We start from the raw sequence: 26,028 nt of genomic DNA, 5'->3' as shown, positions 1-26,028 counted from the left end.
CAAGCACTGTGGAAGTAAACGATTACCGGTTGTTTCCAGCTATCTTCAAAATACCTCTTTTAGGTTCAGCAGAAAACAAAAACTTATAAAGATTTGGGACTACTTGAGGGTGAGTAAATAGTACATATAATTTTCATTTTTTTGTGTGAACTATCCCTTTAAAAGTGTAACCAGAAACCGCCACGCATGTAGTGCAGTCTGAACATGTCAAGTGTGTGTGCTGGTTCTTACTCATCCCCATCAGGACATGTCCCTGTGCCCTCGTCGTATTTAACGCAGTACACGTCAGGGCTGTAATTAAAGGTTCCGTCTCGCCTGCGAATCGGCCTCCGTCGTCTCTGGTTCAGGAAGTGCCAGTGGAAGCAGGTGAAGGGCCTGTGCTGAGTGCACTTGTGCTGAACGAAAAGAGGACACTGTTCTGTCCGAAACTCCTTCAGATACCTGAACACAGAGGAGAAATTAATCTAAGAGATTAAGATTAGGAGTGCTATCACAAACCATAATAGTTAAACTAACAAAACACAAAATAGCATGGATGTGGCTACTAAACATTTAAAGGTTGAAAGTAGAGCTGGACAATATATTGTTTCAGTATTGAGAATGCAATGTGTGCATCCACAATAATCACATCACAGGATCTGTTGCAAAGTAGTTGTGGAGTCATTGCAAAGATTTGCCATGAAGTTAGTAAAGCGTTTATCATTTGTGTGTGGTTTTAAGGCCTGTGCGAGCCTATCAAGCCACTTTAAAGTATTCACACACAAGAAATTGTGGTTGTAACTTTAGGAAAGATTCATTTTGTTTAAGTATAGAACATTTTGAGGGATGTAAACAATAACAATGGTCCTAATGTATTTCCTGTTTTAGATCTTTCATTTCCAAAGCTTCTGAGAATCCAGAAAGTTCCACATGTTGATACTTTTTATAATGACAGCAGTGTTAACATTAGTTATGACTGAATCGCCTCTTGACAGTTCTGAAAAAGTTTTAAGACAAGCAAGAGCTGTTCATGGACCATTGCCATATTGAAATGATCTATATATACACAATGAAGACTATACAGTGTTATTTTACATTTACTTCAATTTGTGTATATGAATATGGCTAGACTTCCAGAAAACCACAAAACACTGCATTTTATTTGCTCTGTATTTATCAGAGCTTCTGATTGGCTTTCCGATTTTAGCTTCTGATTTTATGCAGAAGCACACCGTCCTACAAAATCATCCCAATCAATCTAAAATTATGAGTTCTATCCAAAAAAGAGCTATTTATTTCATCTGCTGAAAATTATACTTAATATTGCAATATATAACGTAGAAAAACAAAATATCGCAGTTTTCGCCAATATCTTGCAGCCCTAGTTGAAAACTGAAAATCTGCAAAGGCGGACAGATGTAAAAATAAAAAATATATTTAATATCATAGATATATTGGGAATTTTACTATTTTGATATAGAACCCTGGACCTGTAGGACTAAAAAGTCAAAATGTTTGAAAATATAGTATATACTATGTTCAAGCTTATGCTCAACACTTTAATTTTATAATAAAACTTGCAATGTCTGACAAAAATCTTCAATGATCGAGAACGAATTAATAATCTTTAAAGTAGAGCTGCAGGATATTGTAAAAACTTGATGTTGCGATATTTTATCTTTCTGCAACAAATATTGTAATACAAATACAGTTTCACTTTGATGGTTTTCTAGGGAGAAATGCAAATGCAAAAAAATGCTTTTCTCACTTTGTTTCGTCTCATTTCTAGTCCAAATATCAAAAAATTCTTAAATCAAGCTAAACTTTGGTTTGTTTTCAACTTGCGCAGAAGTCAAAATTAAGAGTTTTTCCTTAAAACAAGTAAAATGATCTGCCAGTGGGGTAAGTGAAATAATCTTGTTTTTGCTTTGAAATTTAGATATTTGGACTAAAAACAAGACAAAAGAAACACCTTTTTTTGCATAAATCATGAAATATATTACATTTAAATACAGTAATTAAATACAATTCTGTGGCTCCTATTCAACAATAAATCAGACTCAACATTGAATATCTTGCGATGCAGTGATGCATAGCAACAAATTACAAATACTCAAACTACTATAAGTAAGTCATTTTTCTGATGAATTGTAATTTACTGAGTAGTTTTATAAATGTGTACTTTTACTTCCCCTTGAGTACATTTTTAGTGCTGTATCGGTACTTTTACTCCACTATTTTCCTTCAACCAGCAGTCACTACTTTATTTTTTCTTGTCTATGGGGATTAGAAAAATCTGTCCTGTGATTCCTGTCCAATCAAATCATACATAGAAGGTAAATAGCATCATGATGAACAACCTCAAGACATGGGCAATTTATAATTGCAGCAAACTGGAAGCATTAAAGGTGTCCAAGAAGATGTCCAAAATCTTTACACGCATTGACCCAGAGATTGTTTAGATGCAGGTCACTGATGACAAGATGACAGATGTTTACTGTATAATGATTGAAATGGCGTCATGATCTTAGATTGAAGTTGTACCCCAACGTCGTGGGGACGTTGCATTTTGTTTGGAAATGAAAATTGGGTTGACGTCAGAACCCAACATCAGGCCGATGTCAATGTCCAACCTAAAATCAACCAAATATCAACATCTAATGATGTTACAGCTTGACGTTGTGTGGATGTTACCACTTTGACGTTTAACAGACGTTGGATTTTGGTTGCCATACCTGATGAATAAGTGTCGGTATTGATGTCAATATGACGTTAGTTTATGATGTTGGCTCAACGTTGCATTTTGGTCAGTTTCTAACACAACCTAAAATCAACCAAATATTAACGTTACAGCTTGATGTTGTGTGGACGTTACCACTATGACGTCTATCAGATGTTGGATTTTGGCTGCCATACCTGACGAATAAATGTCAGTATTTGATGTCAATATGACGTTGGATTTTGGTCACTTTCTAACACAACCTAAAATCAACCAAATATCAACGTAATTTCATGTTGTTATTGGACGTAAAAAAACGTCCTTAGACGCTGGCTAGACATTGAATTTTGGTCACCTGACATCACAACCTAAATCTAACCTAATATTAACATCTTATAACGTGTGCCTGCTGGGCAATAACTAAATGCACAACAGACGTTTACACACATTCACAAATTAGATGTAAATGCATAAGTTTTTTACAGCCTAATACTCACTACTCACTACTCTTGAATACTTTTTAAAGGTCGACTTTTTACTCATACTTTGAGTAATATTCACAACAGATACTTTTACTCGTACTACATTTCTAGGCAAGTAATGGAACTTCTACTTTTTCAGTACTCTTTCCACCACTGTTGCGATGTGACTATTGCGAGTGTGCACATTGTGATATTGATGCTGAAACAATATTTTGTGCAGCCCTACTTAAAAGGCCTTGTAAAAGTGATGGAAAAGTGGATTCTAAAGTACGATTTCTAATCAAACAATAATCAGGAATGACTGCAAACTTATATAGTGCTTTTCATGGATTATTCACATCATTAGATTTCCTTATTTGATTAGAAAAATCAAAATGTGATTTACTCTTATAATACATTTAACTTTTTCTTTAAAAACCTTATAAACATGTTTAAATGCAAAAATAAACAAATTTGGAAGATTTTTATGCAATTACTGGAAAGACTTAAGAAGCACTAGAAATGTGTATAGGGGTTTTGAATATCAGTCCATAAATATTGTATATAACCAGCTAAATCTTGCTTGGTTACCATTTCAGAGGTAAACCTTTTACTTATTTGTATTTAATGCGTGTTGACAAAAAACCTAACCAAATGTAAAGTAATTCATCAAAAGCTGTATGTGGATACAGTTATATGGCGCTCCCTCAGTGGTTTGTGATGAAAAATAATAGATTTGCACTTTAAAAACAATTTCACAAAGGATAACACATCGCATTAATTAACTATTCATAGCTTGCCTTCATTACTGTGTTTACAAATCACCAGGAAGCTGAAGTCCATCCTTCAAAACATCACCACACAACAATGGATGCACAGACAATCACACCACTAGGCCTCCATTAAATTAATCTCTCGACCCAGATCACCAGAGCCACCAAACCCCATCAGAGGCGTGTAAAATTTGCTGATGCATGAAAGATGTGTGATTTGCATGGGCGATCAGGTGGGTGTAAAGGTGTTTGGTTACGTACGTGTAGTGCTGGGGCTTCTCGGGCTGTGCGTGCAGCACGTTAGCGGGGGAAGTTGTGCCACCTGCCGAGGGAGACGAGCAGGAGGAGGACGACGAAGGTCCCAGGCTGGCCGCGCCACCCGAAGAACCGGGCTGAGATGGTGCTTTCGACATGATTGATCAAACTATGGCCATCAAACTAGTTAATATTGGGAGAGCTGCGAAGTCCGCATTCTTTTTCGATGTGCGCATGCGCTAGATCTGGCGAGGAGGAAATTCCGGGCCATTGTGGTGACGTCGGGTTTGTGAGCGAATCAATTCCTTTGAACAGTTCAGTTCAGTTCGATCTGTGCACAAAGGATGGGTGAGCCGGTTTAAACGAGTCATTGAAAAGAATCAGATGATTCCATTAGTTCAATACATCGGACCTCGCCACGTCAGAGGGGAGTGAAGTCAGACGTAATGAAAAGATATAAATATTCAAATTAAGAGCGAGATATAATTCAAATTTAAAGTCATAGATAGAATTTATCACTTCATCGTAATTTATTTCTTTACTAAAAGTATTACATAATAATATAAGGCATACTTAATTGATTAGAAATGTATAAATAATTATGTTTTTAAAAATGTTAAGTATATCTTTAAAAATTCATTTGTACTTAAGCATAATAAAAAAGGCAAAAAGTTATTTAACAGTTGATTTAAAGTCGTGTTTTAGGTTTTTTTTTTTTTTTGTAATTTAAAATAAAATATTAAGCATAAACCCAAAGGGGTCAAAATTACAAAAGAATAGACGATATTAAAGGCATCACATTTTGTAACAAAACCACAATTATATATTTCAATATTGCACATATACAGAATATTACAGTAAGGTATTACAAACTATCATACATACAAATGCAAAACAATAAACTATAGATATCTTTATATATTTATATTGTTATATGTAACAATATATTATATAGTAAATACACAATGCACATTTAAAGATGTCCAGTTTACTCAAGGTTTGAGATTTTCAAACAAACCATTCTGTGTGTTTGAACCCAGCAGCTGTAGACAAAAAAAATGTACAAATGTAAATCGAATCAAATTAATTCCACATAATCCTTTTATTGCATGAACTCACTCACCTATACGGTTCACAATCTCTTCACACTCACTACAGTTAGCAGACTGTAGGACCACACAACAGAAGCCTGCCGGTTTGCCAGCTTGTGGTGCATCTCTGAAACAATCAAATGTTTCAATACTGAATAAAGTCCAAGTTTGAAAACACAAACGCCTGGAAGGAAATGTCACTGATAAGCAAATGAAATGCAGATAACCCGGTCTCATAATAACCCGCCTGACATTTATTCAAATTCCAACACCAGATCAAATACAGAACGCCTGTAATAATCAGAGTTAAAAAAGAAGCATTTGATATTTCATGAAAGAAAGCTTTGTGTAAACACACATCTCATTTTAAAGGCTCTATTTGTATGAATTTGAATGTATTGTTCAATTTTTTACTGCCACTGTGTGAAAGATTAATGAAAAAAATAAGCCCTCCAGTGGATTGATTAAAACTATAGGGCTCTATTTTAATGATCTAGGCGCAAAGTCTAAAGCGCAGGGCGCAAAAGCATTAAGGGTGTATCTAAATCCACTTTTGGCCTTTTAAGGACGGAAAAATACGCTCTGTGCCACAGCGCATGGTCTAACAGGGTTCTGAGTGTGTTTTGAGAATAAACCAATCAGAGTCTTAACTCCTATCACCTTTAAGAGTCAGTTGAGTTGCACCATGGCTCATTTGCTATTTTTATGGCGGACTTTGTAAGTGGAAAAACTGAACGCTTCAGTAGTGAGAAAACAGTTAAACAGACCATCTGCAGCGTGAGGATAAAGAATGAGCCTCTTCCAATCGGCCTTTACTTTCACTTTCTCTTTCTCTCTTTCATGGTTAAGGAAACGATGTTGTAGGCTACACACAGACATCCATTAGCCTACAAAATTAATTTTGTGTGTTAAGAACAAAGATTTGTTTTAAAACTATTTCTAAATTCAGTTCTAATTTCCAGCAAACTAATAAATGAACAATAATAACAATGAGTGGTCAAAAAACTGAGTTAAATCCAAACACACATGCTATGCCCTGACAGGTGGACAAATCTAAGCTTGTTTTTAATAAAACTGATATAAATATGCATATAATACCTGTAAATAATACTGCTAATAATAATAACATTATACAAATGCAGATTGTCATGTATACACTGAAAAAGCCCCCCGAGATGAAGAAGGTATGGAGGCAGTGGTTTTTATATTTATGTAGAAAATAATAATTTTTGAAACATTTTAATTCTTTTTCATTTGTAAAGATACTTGTGTATTCCTGTACATCCTGCGTGTTTTAAGCAATGTGTAAGCAAGGCGCACAACTAACGCACTCTGCGCTGGACTTCAGACCTGCTTTCAGCTGGTCTTTTGCATAGTTCTTCAAAATAGCAACGCGCCAACAATGCACCTTAATACATCTTTTTTTTAGACCGAAACACCCATGAGTCCACAAAGTGGCGCAAATGGACTATGGCAAATTGCTATTTAAACAACGTGGCAGAAAACAGAAAAATTTGTGTTGCGCTGGTCTGAAAATAGCAACATTGGCCACTGGTGTCGCTAAAAAGAAGGCTTTTCTTAATTTTATGCTCTCTCAAAATTTAAGAATAGATATCTACATAAATATCTATTAATAATAAAATAAATTAATTAATAATAAAAATAAATAAATACATAAATAAATAAATAAATAAATAAATAAATAATGTTCTGGCTGCAGTTCACTTATTGGCCACTGGTGTCGCTGAAAAGAAAGCTTTCATAATTTAATAGCCCTGTAATTGCTTTAGTACAAATAAATATCTATATAAAATAATTCAAGCATGGAATAAAATAATATTAACAAAGACTTTGTGATGTTTAATCCAAATATATTCTGAGTTCAGAAAAAAAGTCAGAATTGTACATTTTTAACTCTAAAATATAAAGTCTAAATTGTGAGGTAAAATCTGACAGTTAACTTTTAACATTTTCTTTAATCCTGTGACAGAAATATGCTTTCATACACCTACTATTTAATGCTTTTCAAAATACTTACAATACACAAAAAGCAAAAATGGTTAAATCCGGTTGGCTTCCGAATCTCCCAACACATGATATCTCGGGGAAGTGGTGTTGAAACAGCTCCTGCACGAAAGAAAAAAAACTAGCTTTAGGTAATCTCAACATTATTCATACATCATTTCAAAATGAGCAATGCAGACCTGCTTATTAGACTTATCTATGCAGGTAAGATGAGTCTCCTTTACATCCAGCAGAACTTCCTATAGATTAGATTAGAGATTAGATTAGATTCAACTTTATTGTCATTACACATGTACAAGTACAAGGCAACGAAATGCAGTTTCGGTCTAACCAGCAGTGCAATAGCAGCAAGTGCAGGATACAGGTATAAGTTATAAAGTGCAGTTACAGAAAAATTATGGTAATATTTACAGATGGATGTACTATAAACATTATATACAGGTTGTATTAGCTATGAACAGATTTACAATAAATGAATATATGTACAACAAAATCAGAAACCATGCATTAAAAATTAAACATCCCACAACTAGCTGGATATTTATCTCTCTACATAAAACTCACTTGCTCAATTGCAGATATACCTTTCTTGTCTGTCTGCTCTCCAGAACCACAGGAATGGCATGCTGCAGAACCTCCTTACCTCCATACTTAAAATGAAACAAAAAGTAACATGCATAGTCAATATAGATTAAAAAATACACATGCATGGATTACAGATAAGCAAGAGCACCATAAAGACAGAGAGAGATATGTTTGCACAGCTACTGTACCATTCCTATGTTTGCTTTTCCTAAGAGGTCCACGGCGTACAGGATCCTGTTAATGAAAGCCGATCAAACAGTGACAGGCCGGGCTGTTTATGGTATTTGAGACTAATCCATTGTAAACATCTTTATTGAGAGTACCTGCCATCTTTCACACACTGCATCTGGCTTTTCTTCTGAGCTGCTGTGGTTTTGTCCTGCTGAGAGGCTGGTTTGGGGCCAAACTGAAGCGAGGGTTTTTCTTGTTTGAGCTGCCGTAAGTGTTTGACCAGCGGCTGATAGATGGAGCCATCTTCTCCTCTCCAGCGTATGAAGTGAATGGAGAGCGGCTGACCCTTGAGTTTAGACAGAACCACACCTGCCTTTGGAGGGAAGAAGTGTGTGGCCTGTTAAATTTTTTGATTATGTATTTTTTTTAATATTTCACATTTTGTTTTTTTCAGAAGAAGAATTTATCTTGTTTTCCATATTGTGATGTGAGAAACAGATTATTGGAAAAAAGGGACAATAAAATGAGGGGACTTGGTTGTGCAAATCAGTTGATTGGATGTCAATTCAGTCAATTCAGCAAAATTTCAGGAAAAAATGTTGATCGTCTATTGTTAGTTGTCAACAAATGGTAATAATAAATGTTTATAAAGCGCTGTAATACATTCAAAAATCATGATTGCAATATACAATACCTGACAAAAGTCATGTCGCCTATCCAAGTTTTAGGAACAACAAATAAATTGACTTCTAACTGATCATTTGGTATCACAAGTGGCTTATATGAAAGGCCAAGGCCTCTAGATCACCCCCAAAATAAAATATGATCATGCCTTGATTTTTAATTATTTAATTAGGACTGGCTTTGCTTAGATTAAAGTATTGTTACCTAACAGAAATAATGTACAGTATAGAATATAAAGTCATTAATAAATTAATATTGTGTATGACTCCCATGAGCTTGGAGGACTGCATCCATATATCTCTGCAACGACTCGAATAACACATTAATAAAGTCATCTGTAATGGCAAATAAAGCATTCTTGCAGGACTCCCAGAGTTCATCAAGATTCTTTGGATTCTTCAATGCCTCCTCCATCTTATACCATGCTCCTCCATGCTCAATAATGTTCATGTCTGGTGACTGGGCTGGCCAATCCTGAAACACTTTAACACCTTCTTTGTCTCCAGGATCTTTGATGTGGAGGCTGAAGTATTTTGTCTGAAGAATTTGTCCTCTCCTGTGGTTTGTAATGTAATGGGCAGCACAAATGTCTTGATACCTCAGGCTGGTGATGTTGCCATCCACTCTGCAGATCTCTCACACGCCCCATACTGAATGTAACCCCAAACCATGATTATTCCTTCACCAAACTAGACTGTTTCTGTGAGAATCTTGGGTTCATGAGGGTTCCAATAAGTCTTCTGCTGTATTTGTGATGATTGGGATGCAGTTCAACAGATGATTCACTGGAAAAATCTACCTTCTGCCACTTTTCCAAATGATCAACTAGAAGTCAAGTTATTATTTGTTGCTCTTACAACTAGGATCAACGGCAAGACTTTTGTCAGGTAGTGTATACAGCCATGCCTAATTTCAGATTGCCAGAAGTGATACATTTTTCTAAAATATTGATGTCTGTGAGGCAGCAAGTCCAGAGACTGTTGTGTACACCATGATTTTATTTTTAAAAATCACTGTAATGTGATTAATTTTCTCAGTTAATTTTCTCAATTCAACTAAGTAGCGGTTTGGACCCGGAAGCAGTACTCCATATGTCATGACTTAACAAGTGGATTTGACAGCACTAAAATTGTGGAGTTGTTGCAAAATCTGTGTTTAAATTTCGCCCTCATGTCTACTTCACAAACTATGTTTATTGCTATTGAAATGGCTGCATTTTGCAATGACAATTCATTAAGTGGTGTTAAATGTGACCACACTAAGAAATAAGTAAGATTTATGCAGAGTAGGGTGCTCACAATAGCATGGAAAGCCGTTCATGCAATTTACACAACAGCATTTTCATTTGTGCTTTTCACCAACTTTTAATACAACAAAGCATGCCTTTGAGAGCGTGCACAGCACACCCATGCGCAAATGTCTGGCTAAAAAGTGTCACTTGCATTGGGAATGTTAAAAACCGCCGTTCATAATAGGTCAACCGATGAGATTGGCACTTTTATTCATAAACTCAAAATTCTGACCATTGCCAACTACTGGCCTGGCATGCATAACACAGTGTTTTTAGTCATTTTCAGTGATCTGTGTAAACCTGGATCATTTTTTGACAATGCTGTCAGTATGTGAAACTTTTTTAAAAACACAAAATAAATATTTAATTGTTGTGTAAATGTATTAAAATATACAATAAAATTATGCCATAAATTAGCAGAGAGAACTTTGTTATTTCACTGGAAGATATTTTTCATAAAATATATTTCAAACAAATAAAATATATGACTGGTTAACTCATATTAATTCATATTAAGACCAGGCTCTGTGTTTACTTTAATTTATGGACTATAGCTCAAATATGTATGAATCATAATAATGACTTTAATGGTAATGTAATGGATTAATTAATTTATTTATTTTTACTTAAAAAGATATGCAGCTTATAATATCATTTACATGTAATGTATGCTTTTAATTATAAGATTTCTTCTGACCTGCCCATTGCTTGCATTCCTCAGTGAAATCCCATTTATTTCATCAATGATGTCACCAGGCTCTGCGAACATATCCACCTGAGCTTGACTACCTTGAAGCAGATCCAACACAAACACACGTCCATCTAGGTACCTAGAAAGGATACAAATATGAGATATGAATGCTCATACTAACTGGGCATATTTGATTTTCATTGTAGAACATCAACTTTGTAGTTGACTGTGTTTTAGCACAAAAGTATGTCCCAAATTGCATACTTACGAACTGTCCTACAACAGTTTGTAGTATAAATAGTATAAATAGTGTATTCACAATGAAAATCATAAGAAGAATAAGTACACTTTAAATACCCACATGCAGAAGTGTGTGATATTGAACACTTCTTACACTCAACTGTCGCAGATTTGCTCATGTAGCAGAATAGGAGGAGCTATCAGTTGCAAGGGTTTGATTATTTATTTTGGATTTTGCAAGCAATATTCTAATGGTCAATTCAATTCAAGTTTATTTGTAAAACGCTTTTCACAATAATAATTGTTTCAAAGCAGCTTCACAAAGGTGCACATTATTGCATAACAATCAAATTCTGAAAAGTTAATTAGTTACCATAGCTTTATTAGTTACTAATAACTTTATAACTTTATTAGTTACCATAGCTTTATTAGTTACTAATAACTTTATAACTTTATTAGTTACCATAGCTTTATTGGTTACTAATAACTTTAATTAACTAGTAACTAATAGCTTTTAACAGTTAAAGTTATATATAAACATAGTTAACCTGCAGTTATAGAGTATATAGGTGATGTCCATGTGTACATTCAATTACAGTAAGTGGTTGTACTCTTGACAGGAACTACTTATTTCACTAATCTGGCAACTGTTAAACGCTGACTGGGAAGCCATTTGAATTTCTGTTACAAAAAATATGTTAGTGTTGCATTTGGGACAACACTAAATGCACACACTCTACAGTTGAGTGTATAAATTCATAGTATATAGTGTGTCATGTGGGAAGCAACAAAATTATTTAACCCAGGCTCATTCTGTAAACATACCGCTATATACATTTCTGACCCACCCTCCTCCTTCCCTAAACCCAACCAATAGTGTTTAAAAAAGCACCAATTGACCAGCGTCCTCAAACTTCCCTAAACTCAACCAACAGTTTTAAAAAGCAATCCAGAAAAAGAAAAACCCCCTGGTTTTTACCATGTTTTCCGATTTTACCCATTCTCACCCCGTTATTTACTTGTTTGTTTTATTCTAACCTGCTTTCTGGAACCGTTCTTTACCGGACTCAAACCCCGTTGTTGTGGTCAAATGCTCTCTGCATCTAAAGTCCGCCAACGTACATGGGTAACTAACTGGACAAACCGGCAACAGCAGGAAAGCCGTCCATGCGGAGTTTAGTGGTCAGTTGATAAGCGCGAAAAGGAAGGATGTAATACCGCCCTGTAGCATTAGTGTAATACCATCCCTGTAGCAAAAACATACGTACTTCTGGCTACATAATTCACGATCTCCAGAAATGTATATAGGGCTACGTTTTCAGAATTAACCTATGTTGAAATTTTTCAACACAGAGGGCAAAAAGTGAATCAAAACGATGTGCAAAAATCGATTCTACAAAACTAGCCAAAATCACATGAATAAATGCAGCATTCAGAATTAAAAAACAAGCCAACATGCTAACCTGAGCACTATTCCCAGCTCCCGACAGGGAACGGCTTCATAGATCTGACACACCTAAAACACAAGCAAGGTTTGCAACATGCAGCTCAGCACATGCACAAACAGGTAAATGAACTAATGTCCGAATATTGAGATTGTACCGGAAGCAGCCAGCTTTCATCTAGGAAGCTGCAGTTCTGAGATTAAAAGATCACAGAGAAAATGTCTGAAAAGTTAACAGCACAATTAAGCATGTCGTAAATGCAGAGGCTTAGCAGTTCATACCTCAGCACTGATCTTGAAGTCCATTTCCGACAACACCATAGACAGCGAAAGAAATGGCTCTGTTTGGAGACATTAGAGGTCTTAATAAGTATGGCATAACATTTCTCAACAAGAAAACTTGTTTAATAGAGCTCACCTAAAAACTCCTCATTTCTCAGAATAGAAATGTTAGGGCAGTACCACTGTGGAGAAAATAAAGCATGGGGGTTATATGTCAAAGACAGGATAGAATCATCAATCAGTAAGTGTCCACTGACCTCGATTATTTTGTTTGTGTGGAGAAGATGTTTCACTACACTTCCCAGTGTTCTCCTCATCAGCATGAGCCGTATGAAGAAGCGTCCTCGGCCTTGAGATGTAATGAGTTTGCTGCAGGCTGTGCTCTGTTGCACGGCCAGAGAGATCGAACTCAACCTTCATGGACATACAGAACATGCTGATCAGATAAACTGCATTTAGATGCACTGTTGTTCATCACATACTGCTATTTTGGTCCCAATACAGAATAAACACCTGATCCTCACATGTGAAACACACATCAAACAGTCTTGTATACTGGATAAAAGCCTAGGCCCAAATGTGGTGTCAAATTGTGGTGCATGTGGTCCAAGATGCATTGTGTTCATCTTGAGCCAATATATTCAGTGGTAAAAAGGGAGTTAGTGTAGATTTGGTGCTTTTAATCACTGTAAAGCCACCTATAATTGAGATGAGCCCGGGCAATGTTGTAGTCTCTACAATTTAGTATAATCCTCAGTATATATAGCAAGAAAAACATCAGTGTGCAGAGTTGGAAATTCTTGAAGGTGGGTGCTCGATCAAGCTAAACACATTAGAAAAAGTCCAAAAAAATCAGCACACTGTCACTTTAGCTCTCAAAAGACAAATTTAATAGGAAAACCCCACATGCAAAGAACCTATATAAACATATATGTTTTAATATAGGTTTTGAAATAGGTTTTTAATATATGTGACATTTATAAAATTGGCCATTTTCCTATATTCTATATACATATGTATAAACATATATGTTTATATAGCTTCTTTCTATGTAACTACAGAAGAGTCAAGTTAAATAGGGAAATTATTGCTACTCTTTGGTCAATTTAGAGCGAGATGCTAATGGTCTAATCCGATTCAATGATCTATGCTAAGCTAAGCTTATGCTATCTATGCTAAGCTAAGCTCCTGCCAGACCAGGAGAACAGTTGAATGAATTCAAGAATGCTATAATTCAACTGTTAAACACTTGGGGAGTTGTAAAATAAAAAAATAAAAAGTGGAGCGTTAACAATAATAGACTTTCAGTGCTTCACTCTTGAAACTCTATTTAAGAGGTGAAATAATTATAAACCTTAAAATGAGAAGCAATGAGTGCATAATGACTCACCTGCCACATGTGTCGTGTTGAAGAAGCTGTTCGAAACAATGCCAATAATCTCTGTGTGCCAAGCTGAGAACAGGTTCTAAAACAGTAAAGAAATGTAGCACTGTTCATTATATAATAAATGTAATAAAATTAGCCCATTTCATGAATACAGAATTTTCTGTAAAATTACCAGAAAATGACAGTGAAGAGATCTTGTGTGAACAGGACCTTTTTAAAAATGACACAAAATTCGTTCTGGCAATTTTCAGGGATGAGTTACATAACAAGTAAATTACAGGAATTCTGCTGTGTGTGTTTTGTGGAAAAAGGAATATATTTTTAATTATTTTTGTCTCTTTTTCCTTTCATTAAACAATTGTATTTGTATTGCTTAAATGGGATATATTAACTGAACTTCTACTGTTGAGTGTGATATGCTTTGCATAATAATGAAGCATTTTTGTAGAAGTAGATGAAGCTGATAGAAATGCAAAGGCCTGATTATTAACTTGAGCTCTACAGCTAAACCTCCTGTTAGCAGAGATGGGTTGAAACTAAACACAGAATATGTGCAGTTGAGAAAGTCTTACACTTTTAATGTTGTACAGAAAATTCGAAGAAAAAAGAGGATGTATGTATGGGTGCAGCCAATGGAGGACTGGAGAATGATTGACAAGTGACGAATTTCACTAAACTCCACATGTGTCAGCTGCCTATAAAAGTTGAAGTTTCAAGTTCAAGTTGTTGCGCACATCCTGAATGTAACTTTTGCATTGCATTGAGGATAACAGAATTCTGTGAATCAAAATATTCATTTGTATCCAATAAATTAAAAGATTTTAGACATTTAAGAAAACCCTCTCCTGAAGCATGGAATTGATTAAATATTCCAATATGTGAATAGCGACTTTTTTTAATTATTATTTACTAGAAAAACCATTCTGTAATTTTCCTGCAAATACTAGTATTATAGTCTGAAAGGGGCTATTTGCATGCATTTAATATTTTTCTCCCAGTCAAAAGATCGGAATCCTATTTATTATCTTTTCTTGCAGTGAAAAGTATTTGTAGGAGTTTGCTTGCACTTGCTCTTTCTGCACTATATTCATTCATTTTACTTCAGCTTAGTCCCTTTATTAATCAGGGGTCGCCACAGCGGAATGAACCGCCAACTTATCCAGCATATGTTTTACGCAGCGGATGCCCTTTCAGCTGCAACCTATCACTGGGAAATTCCCACACACTCTAATTCACACACATACTACGGCCAACTTAGTTCATCCAATTCACCTCCACACAGAAATGCCAACTGGTCCAGCTGGGATTCAATCCAGCAACTTTCTTGCTGTGAGATGACCGTGCTAACCACTGAGCTACCATGCTATCCATTCACTTTCTTGTCCAGCTAATATATTTTGTAAAAAATTACATTCATTCATTTTTTTTGGCTTAGTCCTTTTATTAATCCGGGGTCACCACAGCGGAATGAACTGCCAACTTATCCAGCACATGTTTTATGCAGCAGACACCTTTTCAGCTGCAACCCATCACTGGGAAATGCTTACAAACTCTCATTCACACACATCCTACGGCCAATTTAGTACATCCAATTCACCTAAAGCATGTGTCTTTGGACTGTGGGGGAAACCGGAGCACCTGGAGGAAACACTCTCAAACAATGAAAGAACATGCAAACTCCACACAGAAATGCCAACTGGCCCAGCTGGGACTCAATCCAGCAACTTTCTTGCTGTGAGATGACAGTGCTAACCACTGAGCTACCATGCTGCCCCTTCACTCTCTTTTCCAGCTAATATATTTTGTAAAGAAATACATATATACACATAATACAGACTAATCTGAAGCACTCAAGTCTAAACACTTAATTTTGAGGTTCTAAAATAAAAAAGTAAATAAATTAATTTAAGTGTATCCAAACAACAAGTGTATGTTTTCAATATGCACATCCTTATTATCGGTAAACTGCAATAAATGTCATCCTGTAATGCGGATGTATTTTCTCCCAGTAAGTGCCAGGTGTAATAATAGCTCTTGTTTGAGTGTGTGTCCTGTGTTTGCTGACAGGTGATGACATGCAGGTGTACAGGAGAGTGTGTGTTGGTGTGTTGAGCTCACGCTGGAGTCCCTTTCGTAGTATCAGTTCCAGGAGCTCACAGCAGGACGGCAGGTGTGGATTGGAGTCGGTCACGGTCCCCTCCGATTTCAAATTCAGAATACACACTGAGAATAAACACAGTGGATGATGGCTAATGGTTAATTTTCTGTTTTTATCCACAGGTTATTATGTAATGCAGGTGGAATAAGCCTTGCATGATTAACCCAGAACAAACAGCATACGTGGTTGCTCTGGAGCCTGCCACAGATGTGTGTGTTTATCCAGCAATATCATGGGCTCCTTTTCTATTTTATTTTTGGTATATGGACACATGCGCCAGACTAATGTCGTTAGCTGTTGCGTCATGCTCCACTTGTCTCAAGCCTCAAATTTTTTTTTAACACAACACACTTACATCACATGTAAGAAGGTGCAGACGGATTTCATAAAACTCTGTTGTCAATAGTGCAGCAATGCTCAGCTTACTGTACACAAAAATCACTTTCTAGCAACCTTTTGTACCTTTTATCCTAGTTAATATGGCAAGTTATCTGTATTTATATAGCGCATTTATCATGTATGGTCATTCATGCCAGCAGCTAGCTCTTTGCAACTCTCACATGGTCACCCACTGAAGCTAAGCAGGGCTGCGCCTGGTCAGTACCTGGAAGGGAGACCACATGGGAAAGCTAGGTTGTTGCCAGAAGTGGTGGTAGTGAGGCCAGCAGGGAACACTCAACCTGCAATCTGTGTGGGTCCTAACACCCTAGTATAGTTAAGGGGACTCAATACAGACCATTGAGTGTCCTGGTTTTAGAGGGGTTTTGGCTATTTCCAGGCTGGTTTCCAGCCATTTTCCAGCCTGGTCTTAGCTGGTCAGGCTGGAAAATAATCAGCTAAAACCAGTTAAAATCAGCTTGAAAAGCCTGGTTTAAGCTGGACATAGCTGGTTTTGGCTGGGCTCCCAGCCTGGCTAGGCTGGTCAAGCTGGTTTTAGCTGGTCATTTTCCAGCCTGACCAGCTAAGACCAGGCTGGAAATGGCTGGTAACCAACCTGGAAATGGCCCAAACCCCTCTAAAACCAGGCTGGTCAACCAACTAAAACCAGCCAACCCGCCTAGGCTGGTTTAAGCTGATTTTTTCAGTAGGGTAAGGGTTTAACTCTGGTATCCTGGCAAAATTTGCCCACTGGCTTCTGTCCATCATGGCCACCTAACCATCCCCATATCAGAATTGGCTTCATCACTCTGTCTCTTCTCCACCATCAGCTGGTGTGTGGTGTGTGGTCTGGCACAATATGGCTGCCATCGCGTCATCCAGGTGGGGATGATTGGGAGGCCATGATAGGTAAGAGCCGAATGAGGAAATTTAGCCAGGACAAAAGGGTTACACGTCTACTCTTTTCGAGAAGTGCCATGTGATTTTAATGACCAGAGAGAGTCAGAACCTCAGTTTAACGTCTCATCCGAAAGACAGTGCTCATTGACAGTATAGTGTCCCCTTCACTATACTGGGGCATTAGGACTCAAACAGACCACAGGTTGAGCGCCCCTGCTGCCCTTATAAACACCACTTCCAACAGTAACCTAGTTTTCCCATGTGGTCTCCCATCCAGGTACTGACCAGGCTCAGCCCTGCTTAGCTTACTTACTTACTCAATATGGCAATTCACATAACTGTTCGCTACTGTACCTCTACGCTAAAAAGTGGGGCCAAAATATTTTGAGTGAAATGCCATAAACCCTGTCTTCTCTGTGTAAATGGATGGAAGGTAAGTTAAAAAAAAAGATGGTTTTCCATCATTTAAACCAGGGGTTCTCAAACGTTTCAGCTCACGACCCCTAAAATAACAATTCAAGTGACTTGCAACCCTCGCTTTCCTCACACAAAAAAGTGCAACAGTTTTTATAGTCATTATTCATTTGTTTAATTTATTATTACCCTCACTTAATGACAATGTTTACAGCACAAGACTATTCTTGGTTAAATTTTGGATCGTCCTCTATGTTCAAGTGGTCTTTATTTTTACTGTGAGTCCCGTAAAGGTGTCAAAGTTTAACATTGTGCATTAAAATCAATCTGCTGCAACTAACACTATTGCTGTGTCATTAGTCTAGCGTAATCACCCCAGGTATTGTAATCATATGGCAGAAGAATTAAAAGGCTGATGGCTTTTTATTTGCATATTGTTTTTTATGTAACTATGAACTCTATTTTTTAACTTCTGTAGGTTAAGGATAAAATATGGTAATTCTAATATCCCCTCATTGTCTCGCGACCCCCACTTTAGGAACCACTGATTTAAACAGTGGTTATCATGCTTACGTGCTCATTTTTAGAAATAGGTTGCTGTTAAAATGGGGTGTGTGTGGTATAATAGTGCTGCAAGACTTTGATCCTAAAGCTTCCTGCAGTTGATCATAGTTATTGCAGACTGGGGCTCAAAATTATATTATCGACACAAGATGACAGTGGCCATACCTGTAACATTTGGCTTAAGTTTTCTACAATAGATCAGTTGTCCGTCTTGTTTTACAATCTACACAAGTAAAGGGTCTAGAATGGAGAATACTGAGGTAATCTTAAAAAGTAAAGGCTAAATATTTTGAGTGTCACTGGTAGCATAAATAAAATCGGCTACATTTTACCCAAACTTTGCTACTTTTAGATAGGCCTACTGTGGCTCCAACTCAGTACATAGATGATGCCGGGAATATTGGCTTCATTTTTTACTTCTTCCTTTTAATATGGACTTGTTCATCTGCAATGTTTATGTCTGCTGTCAGATCTAAACTAGATGTCTATAACCCGTTTTAATAATGTTTATCATTTTTACAAAAGACGATTTTATAATTATGTTCTGCCCTCGTAATGCCATTCATTAAATATATATTTTAAACATGTTTATTAGTCGTATCAGCAGATGTTTTCAGGCTTTCTAATAAAATACGTCTTGCATACATATGCGTGCTGTCTGGGAGTATCTGTCGCTCTACTTCAGTCCATATAAACATTAGCCTACTTCAAATTATCTTGATGAATATATATCAATTAACGAAAAAAAATCTTATTTGTTCATCCGGACGTATCGAAAATGTGTAAAATACTGCATAAACCTCCCTAGAGCAGTAATTAAATAACACCGTCAATTGTTGACATTTCAGTGAGTGCACACCGTATGACTAATTCAAAACCGCTTGTAAGAGCAGTACGCAAAACAAGTATGCTAGCTAATTCTGTCTTCCATTGGACAGAGCTGCTAAAGCGGGGAGGTTGCCATCGTCAGCTGCGTTACCAGAACTGAATAACAGGCTACCCATAAAACAATACATCGATCGGATCAGTCAGATGCAACAATTGATGTTATGGGATATAAAACATACCTTTAAGTGTTTCGATAAGCGGGTCTTTTGCTGGCATTATTGTCAACGCAAATATTTCGCGACATCCATTCGGTTGTAGGCTACTGAACTTGAAAGCAAATGCTAATAATAATAAGGCGTCATCATCATCATCAATGGTTTGTCGTCGGGCTGGTTAATGAAATGTTATAGAGCACGTTCAGTATTGACACCTGTCATAAATATACACGGCGTATCTACCGCCCTATGAACCCATATTAGTAAGCTACTGTGAATGATAATGACGATGAAGATGAATGGGATGATATGGCGCCCTCTTTATTTTTAATATATATTGTTTATTATTGTAAAATATGCGCAAGCTTTGTACAAACACATACATCTCACAACAATAAAAAAAAATAAAATAAAATGTGAGGAAAATAGTCTGTAAACAGTAAAAATCAAAAGTACTGGTACTGAGTTGCCAGGGGTAAACAAAAATAGATAGATAGATAGATAGATAGATAGATAGATAGATAGATAGATAGATAGATAGATAGATAGATAGATAGATAGATATAATAATATTTAATTAACCAATGCTTCCTTGTTTTTTTATTATCATTATTTGTTATGCAGTAATACCATATTGTTTAATCTCTTTTATAAAATGCTCATAATTTGGCTTAACTTTATCCCATTCCTTTACATAAACATTATATTTTCCAAGTAATATTGTTAGCTGTAAAAGAAAATAAGTACTTTTTGAATCAATCCCATCTTGCACAAAAGCAAATATGACATTGTACATTTCAATTTGTATTGGTGTTCCAAATGTCCTTGATATAAAGTTAGAAACATCAATTCAATGGCACCCTTATGACTGGTTCAAACAAATAATACTTGACATAGTTGTTACCAAAATTCTCTTAAAATTACAGAAGAGCTAAAAGAGAATATCAAATAAAAGAGCATACCACAAACTGTAAGTCATAATCTAACATTACGCAAATTCAGGTTATAGCAATACAATAAATATAGGGGATATTCTACCAGAAACTTACATTATCTGTCCCTGAAATAAAAACATAAATACAGTAAATAAAAAGTATTGCATTCCAAAAAAGTCCATCTAAAATGAACTGATGTTTGGTCTGTAAAAGAATATGTCATTCATTTGGTTCTCAGATTTTTTTTTCTTTATTAAAAACACTTTACAAATGTACAACCTGCTGTTTGAACCTACAGCAATAATCGTTTTGTTATGCTAAAAACTGTTATTTAGTAACAAAAATATTTCAGAAATAGCAAGTTTAAGCTGTTATCATTCACATTAATTGATTAAAAACATGAAATTAACAATAAATTCTACAAATAAATACTACAAATTCAGTTGAAGTCAGAATTATAAGCCCCCTTTGAATTTCTTTTTCTTTTTTAAATATTTCCCAAATGATGATTAAAAAAGCAAGGAAATTTTCACAGTATGTCTGATGATATTTTTTCTTCTGGAGAAAGTCTTATTTGTTTTATTTCAGCTAGAATAAAAGCAGTTTAAGGTCAAAATAAAATTTTAAAACATTTTAAGGTCAAAATTATTATCCCTTTTAAGCAAATTTTTTCGACTGTCTACAGAACAAACCATCATTATACAATAACTTGTCTAATTACCCTAACCTGCCTAGTTAACCTAAGCTGTATAGAAGTGTCTTGAAAAATATTTAGTCAAATATTATTCACTGTCATCATGGCAAAAATAAAATAAATCAGTTATTAGAAATGAGTTATTAAAACTATTATGTTTAGAAATGTGCTGAAAAATCTTCTCTCTCTTAAACAGAAACTGGGGTAAAAAATAAACTGGGGGGCTAATAATTCAGGGGGGCTAATAATTTTCACTTTAACTGTATATAAATCAAATAAATTAACAATTGACCCCATGTTTCTGTCAGTCCTGTCACATTTGCATTAAATTTAACATAAAATGCGTACATTACGTTTAAGGCTATGACTCGGAAGTGACATCATTTGACCGAGGAGAAGCTGACTGATCAAGGATGCGTTCTATCATTGAATTGTGTGATTTTATGCTTGTTTTTTGGGGGGTTTTTTGAGGACGAAGTCAGGCCCTGTCACATTTTTTATAAGTGAAAATGTATGTTTCTGGTAGGATGTCCCATAGGCCTTATTTCCAGTAAAGAAATACATTTAGCAAAAGGTGTGAATGTCAATTTAGCTATGAATAGACTACGTTTCAAAGATCACTTCAAAGTTGTAATTTATTAGCAAATTAAAAAAACGAGATTTGTGTTTTAAATTATAAACAATCATCTTCAAAATTTAAAATAACAATATTATAATTTATATAAATTGTTTGCAGAAAAGGACAATAGGTCAACATAAGATGTTTTCAGTCCTCAAATATGCAAAAAAAAAAGATATATCCTATAACATCATATTTAAATTCACAACAACATTTTCACACATTTTGCATGATTAAAATACATGAGAGCTAGACTGGAAAGTACAAAGAAATATTGTGTTCACAAGGATTAATTACCTTTTTTTGTTGTGGTGGTTGTTGTTGTTGTTAAAATGCCACCCTGTAAAATACTCTATTTTCCAAAGATGTTGAAGAGCCTACATTACTGAAGAGTTGCAATGAATTTTGGAGTGTTTAGTTTTTTTATGCATCTTTTGAGACTCATTAGTGCTATCATGCATCAATGTATGTACAGACACTGCACACTAAAGATTTCATTTCACCAATGAAGGATTTACAGCATGAGGTAATTAAAATTCATCAGCGCATTCCCACTGGCTGTGATAAGTGCTTTTTAGATTTACATTTCAAATTAGAATTAACATTTCCTCAATACATTTTAAGGTTATGTCTAGTTCTCTTGGCTTTTAAATGTAGCTTGACCAGAGTCTGTTATGTAGCTAAGAGCAAATATGCTAATTATATTTGGAAAAATGCTAATGTTTTTATGATGAGTAATGTTTCAGCAAGAACTCACAACCAAACACAAACCAAACCATCAGGAAGAACGCAGCATTTCATTTATCACAGGACGCGTTCTCTGTTCTCGCGGTCTCCCGAGTTCATTCTTCCGAGGACACCTGGCAAGACCGGTCTTTAAAAGAATTGGAATTGAGAAGCAGCCATGGACTTGTTTTGTACCTCATTACAAAACTGAAACTCACATAAACCACAGGAATTCCTCATAATGCATGTCTTTCTCCAACATCACTGTTAACATTGCCACATTTTTACAGTGGCCAGCAAAATACCACATCCATTCTTAATGGATCACTACTATAATATGCACTGCACTGTGAGAGTTTTAACAGTAACATTGTAAAACTTTTGCAGTAACTTACAGCATTTTAGTAACTTGCGGTCTTCTACTGAAATAAATTAACATGGAGACAATTTTAAATTTTAGCTGTGTAAATAATTAATTAAATTCATATTTCTATTTAAAACTTGTCCTCCCAAACTAGTTTGTCTTTTTGTGCATGAGCTTCAAAATGACAACGTTTGTGCTTTTCAAAGCAGGACCCTTGGTCTGGAGAAAGTCGATCGGTCAGTCAGTCAGACAGTCAGTCAATCAATTGGTCAGTCAAACAATCAGTCAACAGCGGCCTCTGGTGGATTTACGTGAGAACAGCAGGTGCGAATGGCACTCACGAGAGAAATTTGAGATCTCAAAAAGCATACACAGTGGCCTCTGGTGGATTCGCGAAAACAAAAACTTCAAAAAAATGTACTGCACTTCCCGGGACATATTTGACAGTCTCCAGATATGAATATAGAGGTACGTTTTTAGAATGAGCTTGGGTTGATCTAAGAGGATAAGTGGAAGGTGATATAAAATCATAATACTAAAGGGGAGTCCAAAGTCTGGCCGTGGAAGAATTTCAAATGGCCCGCAGCTTTCCTTTTAAAATTATTGTACTAAATTACATGTGTAAGAGCAAGAGGACAACATTAAATCAACATTAAAGTTAGTATTTGCTTCCTTTCTGAGATTTATAGCCAACTGAAAAATTTATTTTAGTAGGGCACACTACTGTAAAACACATTTGAAGAGTTTAAATGCAAACACCTCTAAATGTCTAATATTTGTTTCTAAACTAAGCATTATTTTAAAATAAATAACTATTCTTTAAGGGTTTTCACCATTTTTTTGGGAAAGGATAGTGGAGAACATACAGGAAAGCACATATTGGCAAATTCACAAATGACCTTGAGCCGGGAATCAAACTCTGGTTGCCGTGAGCACTATGGTGCTAGATGCCGTTGGACCAACCACTGGGCTATTGGTACCGACTAAACTAAGCATTTTTCTTAGACTCCTGTGTGTGGGCTCAGTAATTTTACATTTATAGTGACAAACAAGTTATTTTCAATGTCTTTAATGTGAAATAACAGAACATAAACATAGGGGGCTGAAAAAAATACTCATTTCAGGAGTAAATTTGAGGGTTTTGAATCTGTATATAAAGAGGCATTTACGGTAACTTACTGGCAATAGTGCTTCCCTTTCAAAATCACTGTATTTAATTATATATGTGCGAACGAGGACAAAGTTAAATCCAGTATCAAAGTAAGTATTTTCCTCACTTTTTTGCATATCTAACTGAAAATAAAATTGCGGTAGGGGCACACTACTGTAAAACACATTTACAGGTAAATTACTGTAAAGGAGCAGTTACGGTAATTTACTGGCAAAAGTGCTGCCAATAATTTACCGCAAAAATAACTAACAGTGTTGTTGTTCAGTTTTGGTGCACATGCTAACCATAGCCTTCTACTGCTGTAGTTTACCTGCTTCAAGGTTTGCTGTGATTTGCATTCACAGATGCTCATCTGCCTACTTTAGTTATTTGAGTTACCATTGTCTTTCTATCAGGTCAGACCAGTGCATTATTTAGATTGTCTGTTTTTTTTCTGCTTTGTGTTCTTCATCTTTTTCTCTCTTCGCTTTAATTCAGCATAATGTGATGTTGGGCCTTTGTTTAACAGCAATTAAAAATTTCCTTTTCTTGTTATTGAAAAAGTCGTAGATCCTAATTGGTCCTGCTTCACTGGAAGCACAAGTCTGCTGTGGCCAAGATGTCAGTTCAATTCTCAGAGCATGCTTTGACTTGCAGGCTCTTCCATTAGTGTTGATTGGAAACATGAGGAAAAGGACGTCCCCTACCCGTTACATCCCAGTTTGATGTCCGAGATGATGGAGGATGAAGGATGCAGGATGCTAGACGTAACTTTTAGAAAGAGCATGGTGGTTAGGTACTAAATGTTGATGTCTTCTTTTACATGGGTTTTCCCTTTCTTCTTGACACCTTCTGTTCAGACACAATGACAAGAGCTACACATAAAGCATGCCTGGCTGTATTTATTGCAGATGTTTAATGCTTAAATGGTTAGAGGTATGAAACACGTACACTGTAAAAAAAATTCCTGTCTTACATTTTTTTTTTTGTTTTAATTTTAGAATCAAATTAACTTTTTTACGCATCTCAACTTAACCCTTATGTACAGTTTTGGATGTTTTCATCCACTCTTGGCTGATTTTGAGTCTTAATTTGGCCATAACTTTTTCTGTGTTTCAGCTAGCAGAATGATTTTGGGTGACAAATCTTATTTTGACACATATTTTGGGAAAATGCTTTGAATTAAACTGTACTCCCCTTTTGTTATGTTAAGGATGAAAACATCTCAATTAAACAGCTGTAAAAATGCATCATATATATATATATATATATATATATATATATATATATATATATATATATATATATATATATATATATATATATATATATATATATATATATATATATATATATATATATTAAATACACAGTCTTTGTTTACTCCATGTAGTTTTTAGAGCTGAGTTGCCTATTTAGATTTTCTTAGACATGTCAAGGCAAGGTAAGTGCACCAAGGTCACTCACACACACCCACAGACACACATACAGACACTTTAATTTGCTGTTATACTCCATATAAAATCCAGAAACTAAGCTTTTTTTTAAGCTTATCTAAAGGGTTAATAGTGCCAACTGATGATCAACAGTTAAAATTACAAATTTGTCCTCTTCCTAACAGGGAAAACCACCAACAATCAAAAATGCATGATTATATGGTGTCATGGTTTTGCAATCAAAAAATGTTGTTATAATGGAAGTTAATGGGGCAAAAACAGCCACCAGCAGTAAATTATGAAGAAAAAAGAAAATCGTATGCTGCACAAAAATTAACAGTGCATCAAAGGCAATGTTGTTACTAATCTTTCACATGTCCAAGACTGTGATAAAAGGTTAAAAAAAATCCAGTCCAGAGTTACTTTTTATATTGAAAATACATCATTTTGTTTGTGTATTCCACCAAATCAGTGACATTATTTATGAATTTGGCAATTAAAGAGTTAAAATCCTGTAATTTTTAAAAACATTTAGTAGTTTTTATCAGGACTGAGGTTGATTTACATCC

General features: G+C 35.5%; 2 protein-coding genes across 3 annotated transcripts in view; both read right to left on the bottom strand.

Moving 5' to 3' along the window:
* unk (unk zinc finger) overlaps positions 1–4,417 on the bottom strand; it is a 30,701-nt gene extending 26,284 nt beyond the window's left edge. The window contains exons 1-2 of the mRNA XM_056469179.1: positions 4,194–4,417; positions 232–441 (exon numbers count right to left, since the gene is read on the bottom strand). Coding sequence (XP_056325154.1) covers positions 232–441; positions 4,194–4,345 — 362 coding nt within the window. The 5' untranslated portion in view covers positions 4,346–4,417. The remainder of the gene's footprint in view (positions 1–231; positions 442–4,193) is intronic.
* Positions 4,418–5,028: 611 nt separating this feature from the next.
* Positions 5,029–19,785, bottom strand: si:ch211-250n8.1 (uncharacterized). Of its 2 annotated transcripts, XM_056469798.1 has the most exons (16): positions 19,560–19,785; positions 16,197–16,301; positions 14,082–14,157; positions 12,949–13,105; positions 12,828–12,873; positions 12,692–12,750; positions 12,568–12,603; positions 12,429–12,481; positions 10,732–10,864; positions 8,212–8,432; positions 8,077–8,122; positions 7,888–7,953; positions 7,483–7,542; positions 7,317–7,405; positions 5,311–5,405; positions 5,029–5,230 (listed from the first exon to the last, which is right to left on the bottom strand). In XM_056469798.1, the coding sequence occupies exons 1-16, from the start codon at positions 19,594–19,596 to the stop codon at positions 5,196–5,198; spliced, it is 1,314 nt and encodes a 437-aa protein (XP_056325773.1). In that variant the 5' UTR covers positions 19,597–19,785; the 3' UTR covers positions 5,029–5,195. The 2 variants fall into 2 exon arrangements, with proteins under 2 accessions (XP_056325773.1, XP_056325774.1); XM_056469799.1 differs by lacking the exons at positions 5,029–5,230; positions 5,311–5,405 and having other exon boundaries at positions 7,323–7,405; positions 7,868–7,953.
* Between the last annotated feature and the right edge of the window lie 6,243 nt (positions 19,786–26,028).

This window comes from Danio aesculapii, chromosome 12 (assembly GCF_903798145.1).
Source record: "Danio aesculapii chromosome 12, fDanAes4.1, whole genome shotgun sequence".
Taxonomy (NCBI): Eukaryota; Metazoa; Chordata; class Actinopteri; order Cypriniformes; family Danionidae; genus Danio; species Danio aesculapii.
Note: the sequence above shows the minus strand (reverse complement) of the source record. Positions and strands in the feature narration are given on the sequence as shown.

Coding starts and splice junctions, on each gene's coding strand:
- si:ch211-250n8.1 (XM_056469798.1), bottom strand. CDS start 19,596: ATGCCAGCAAAAGACCCGCTTATCGAAACACTTAAAG. Junction 12,751..12,827: donor GAGAAATGAGGAGTTTTTAG/GTGAGCTCTATT, acceptor GTCTCCAAACAG/AGCCATTTCTTTCGCTGTCT. Junction 5,406..7,316: donor ATTTTTGCTTTTTGTGTATT/GTAAGTATTTTG, acceptor TGATTGTTTCAG/AGATGCACCACAAGCTGGCA.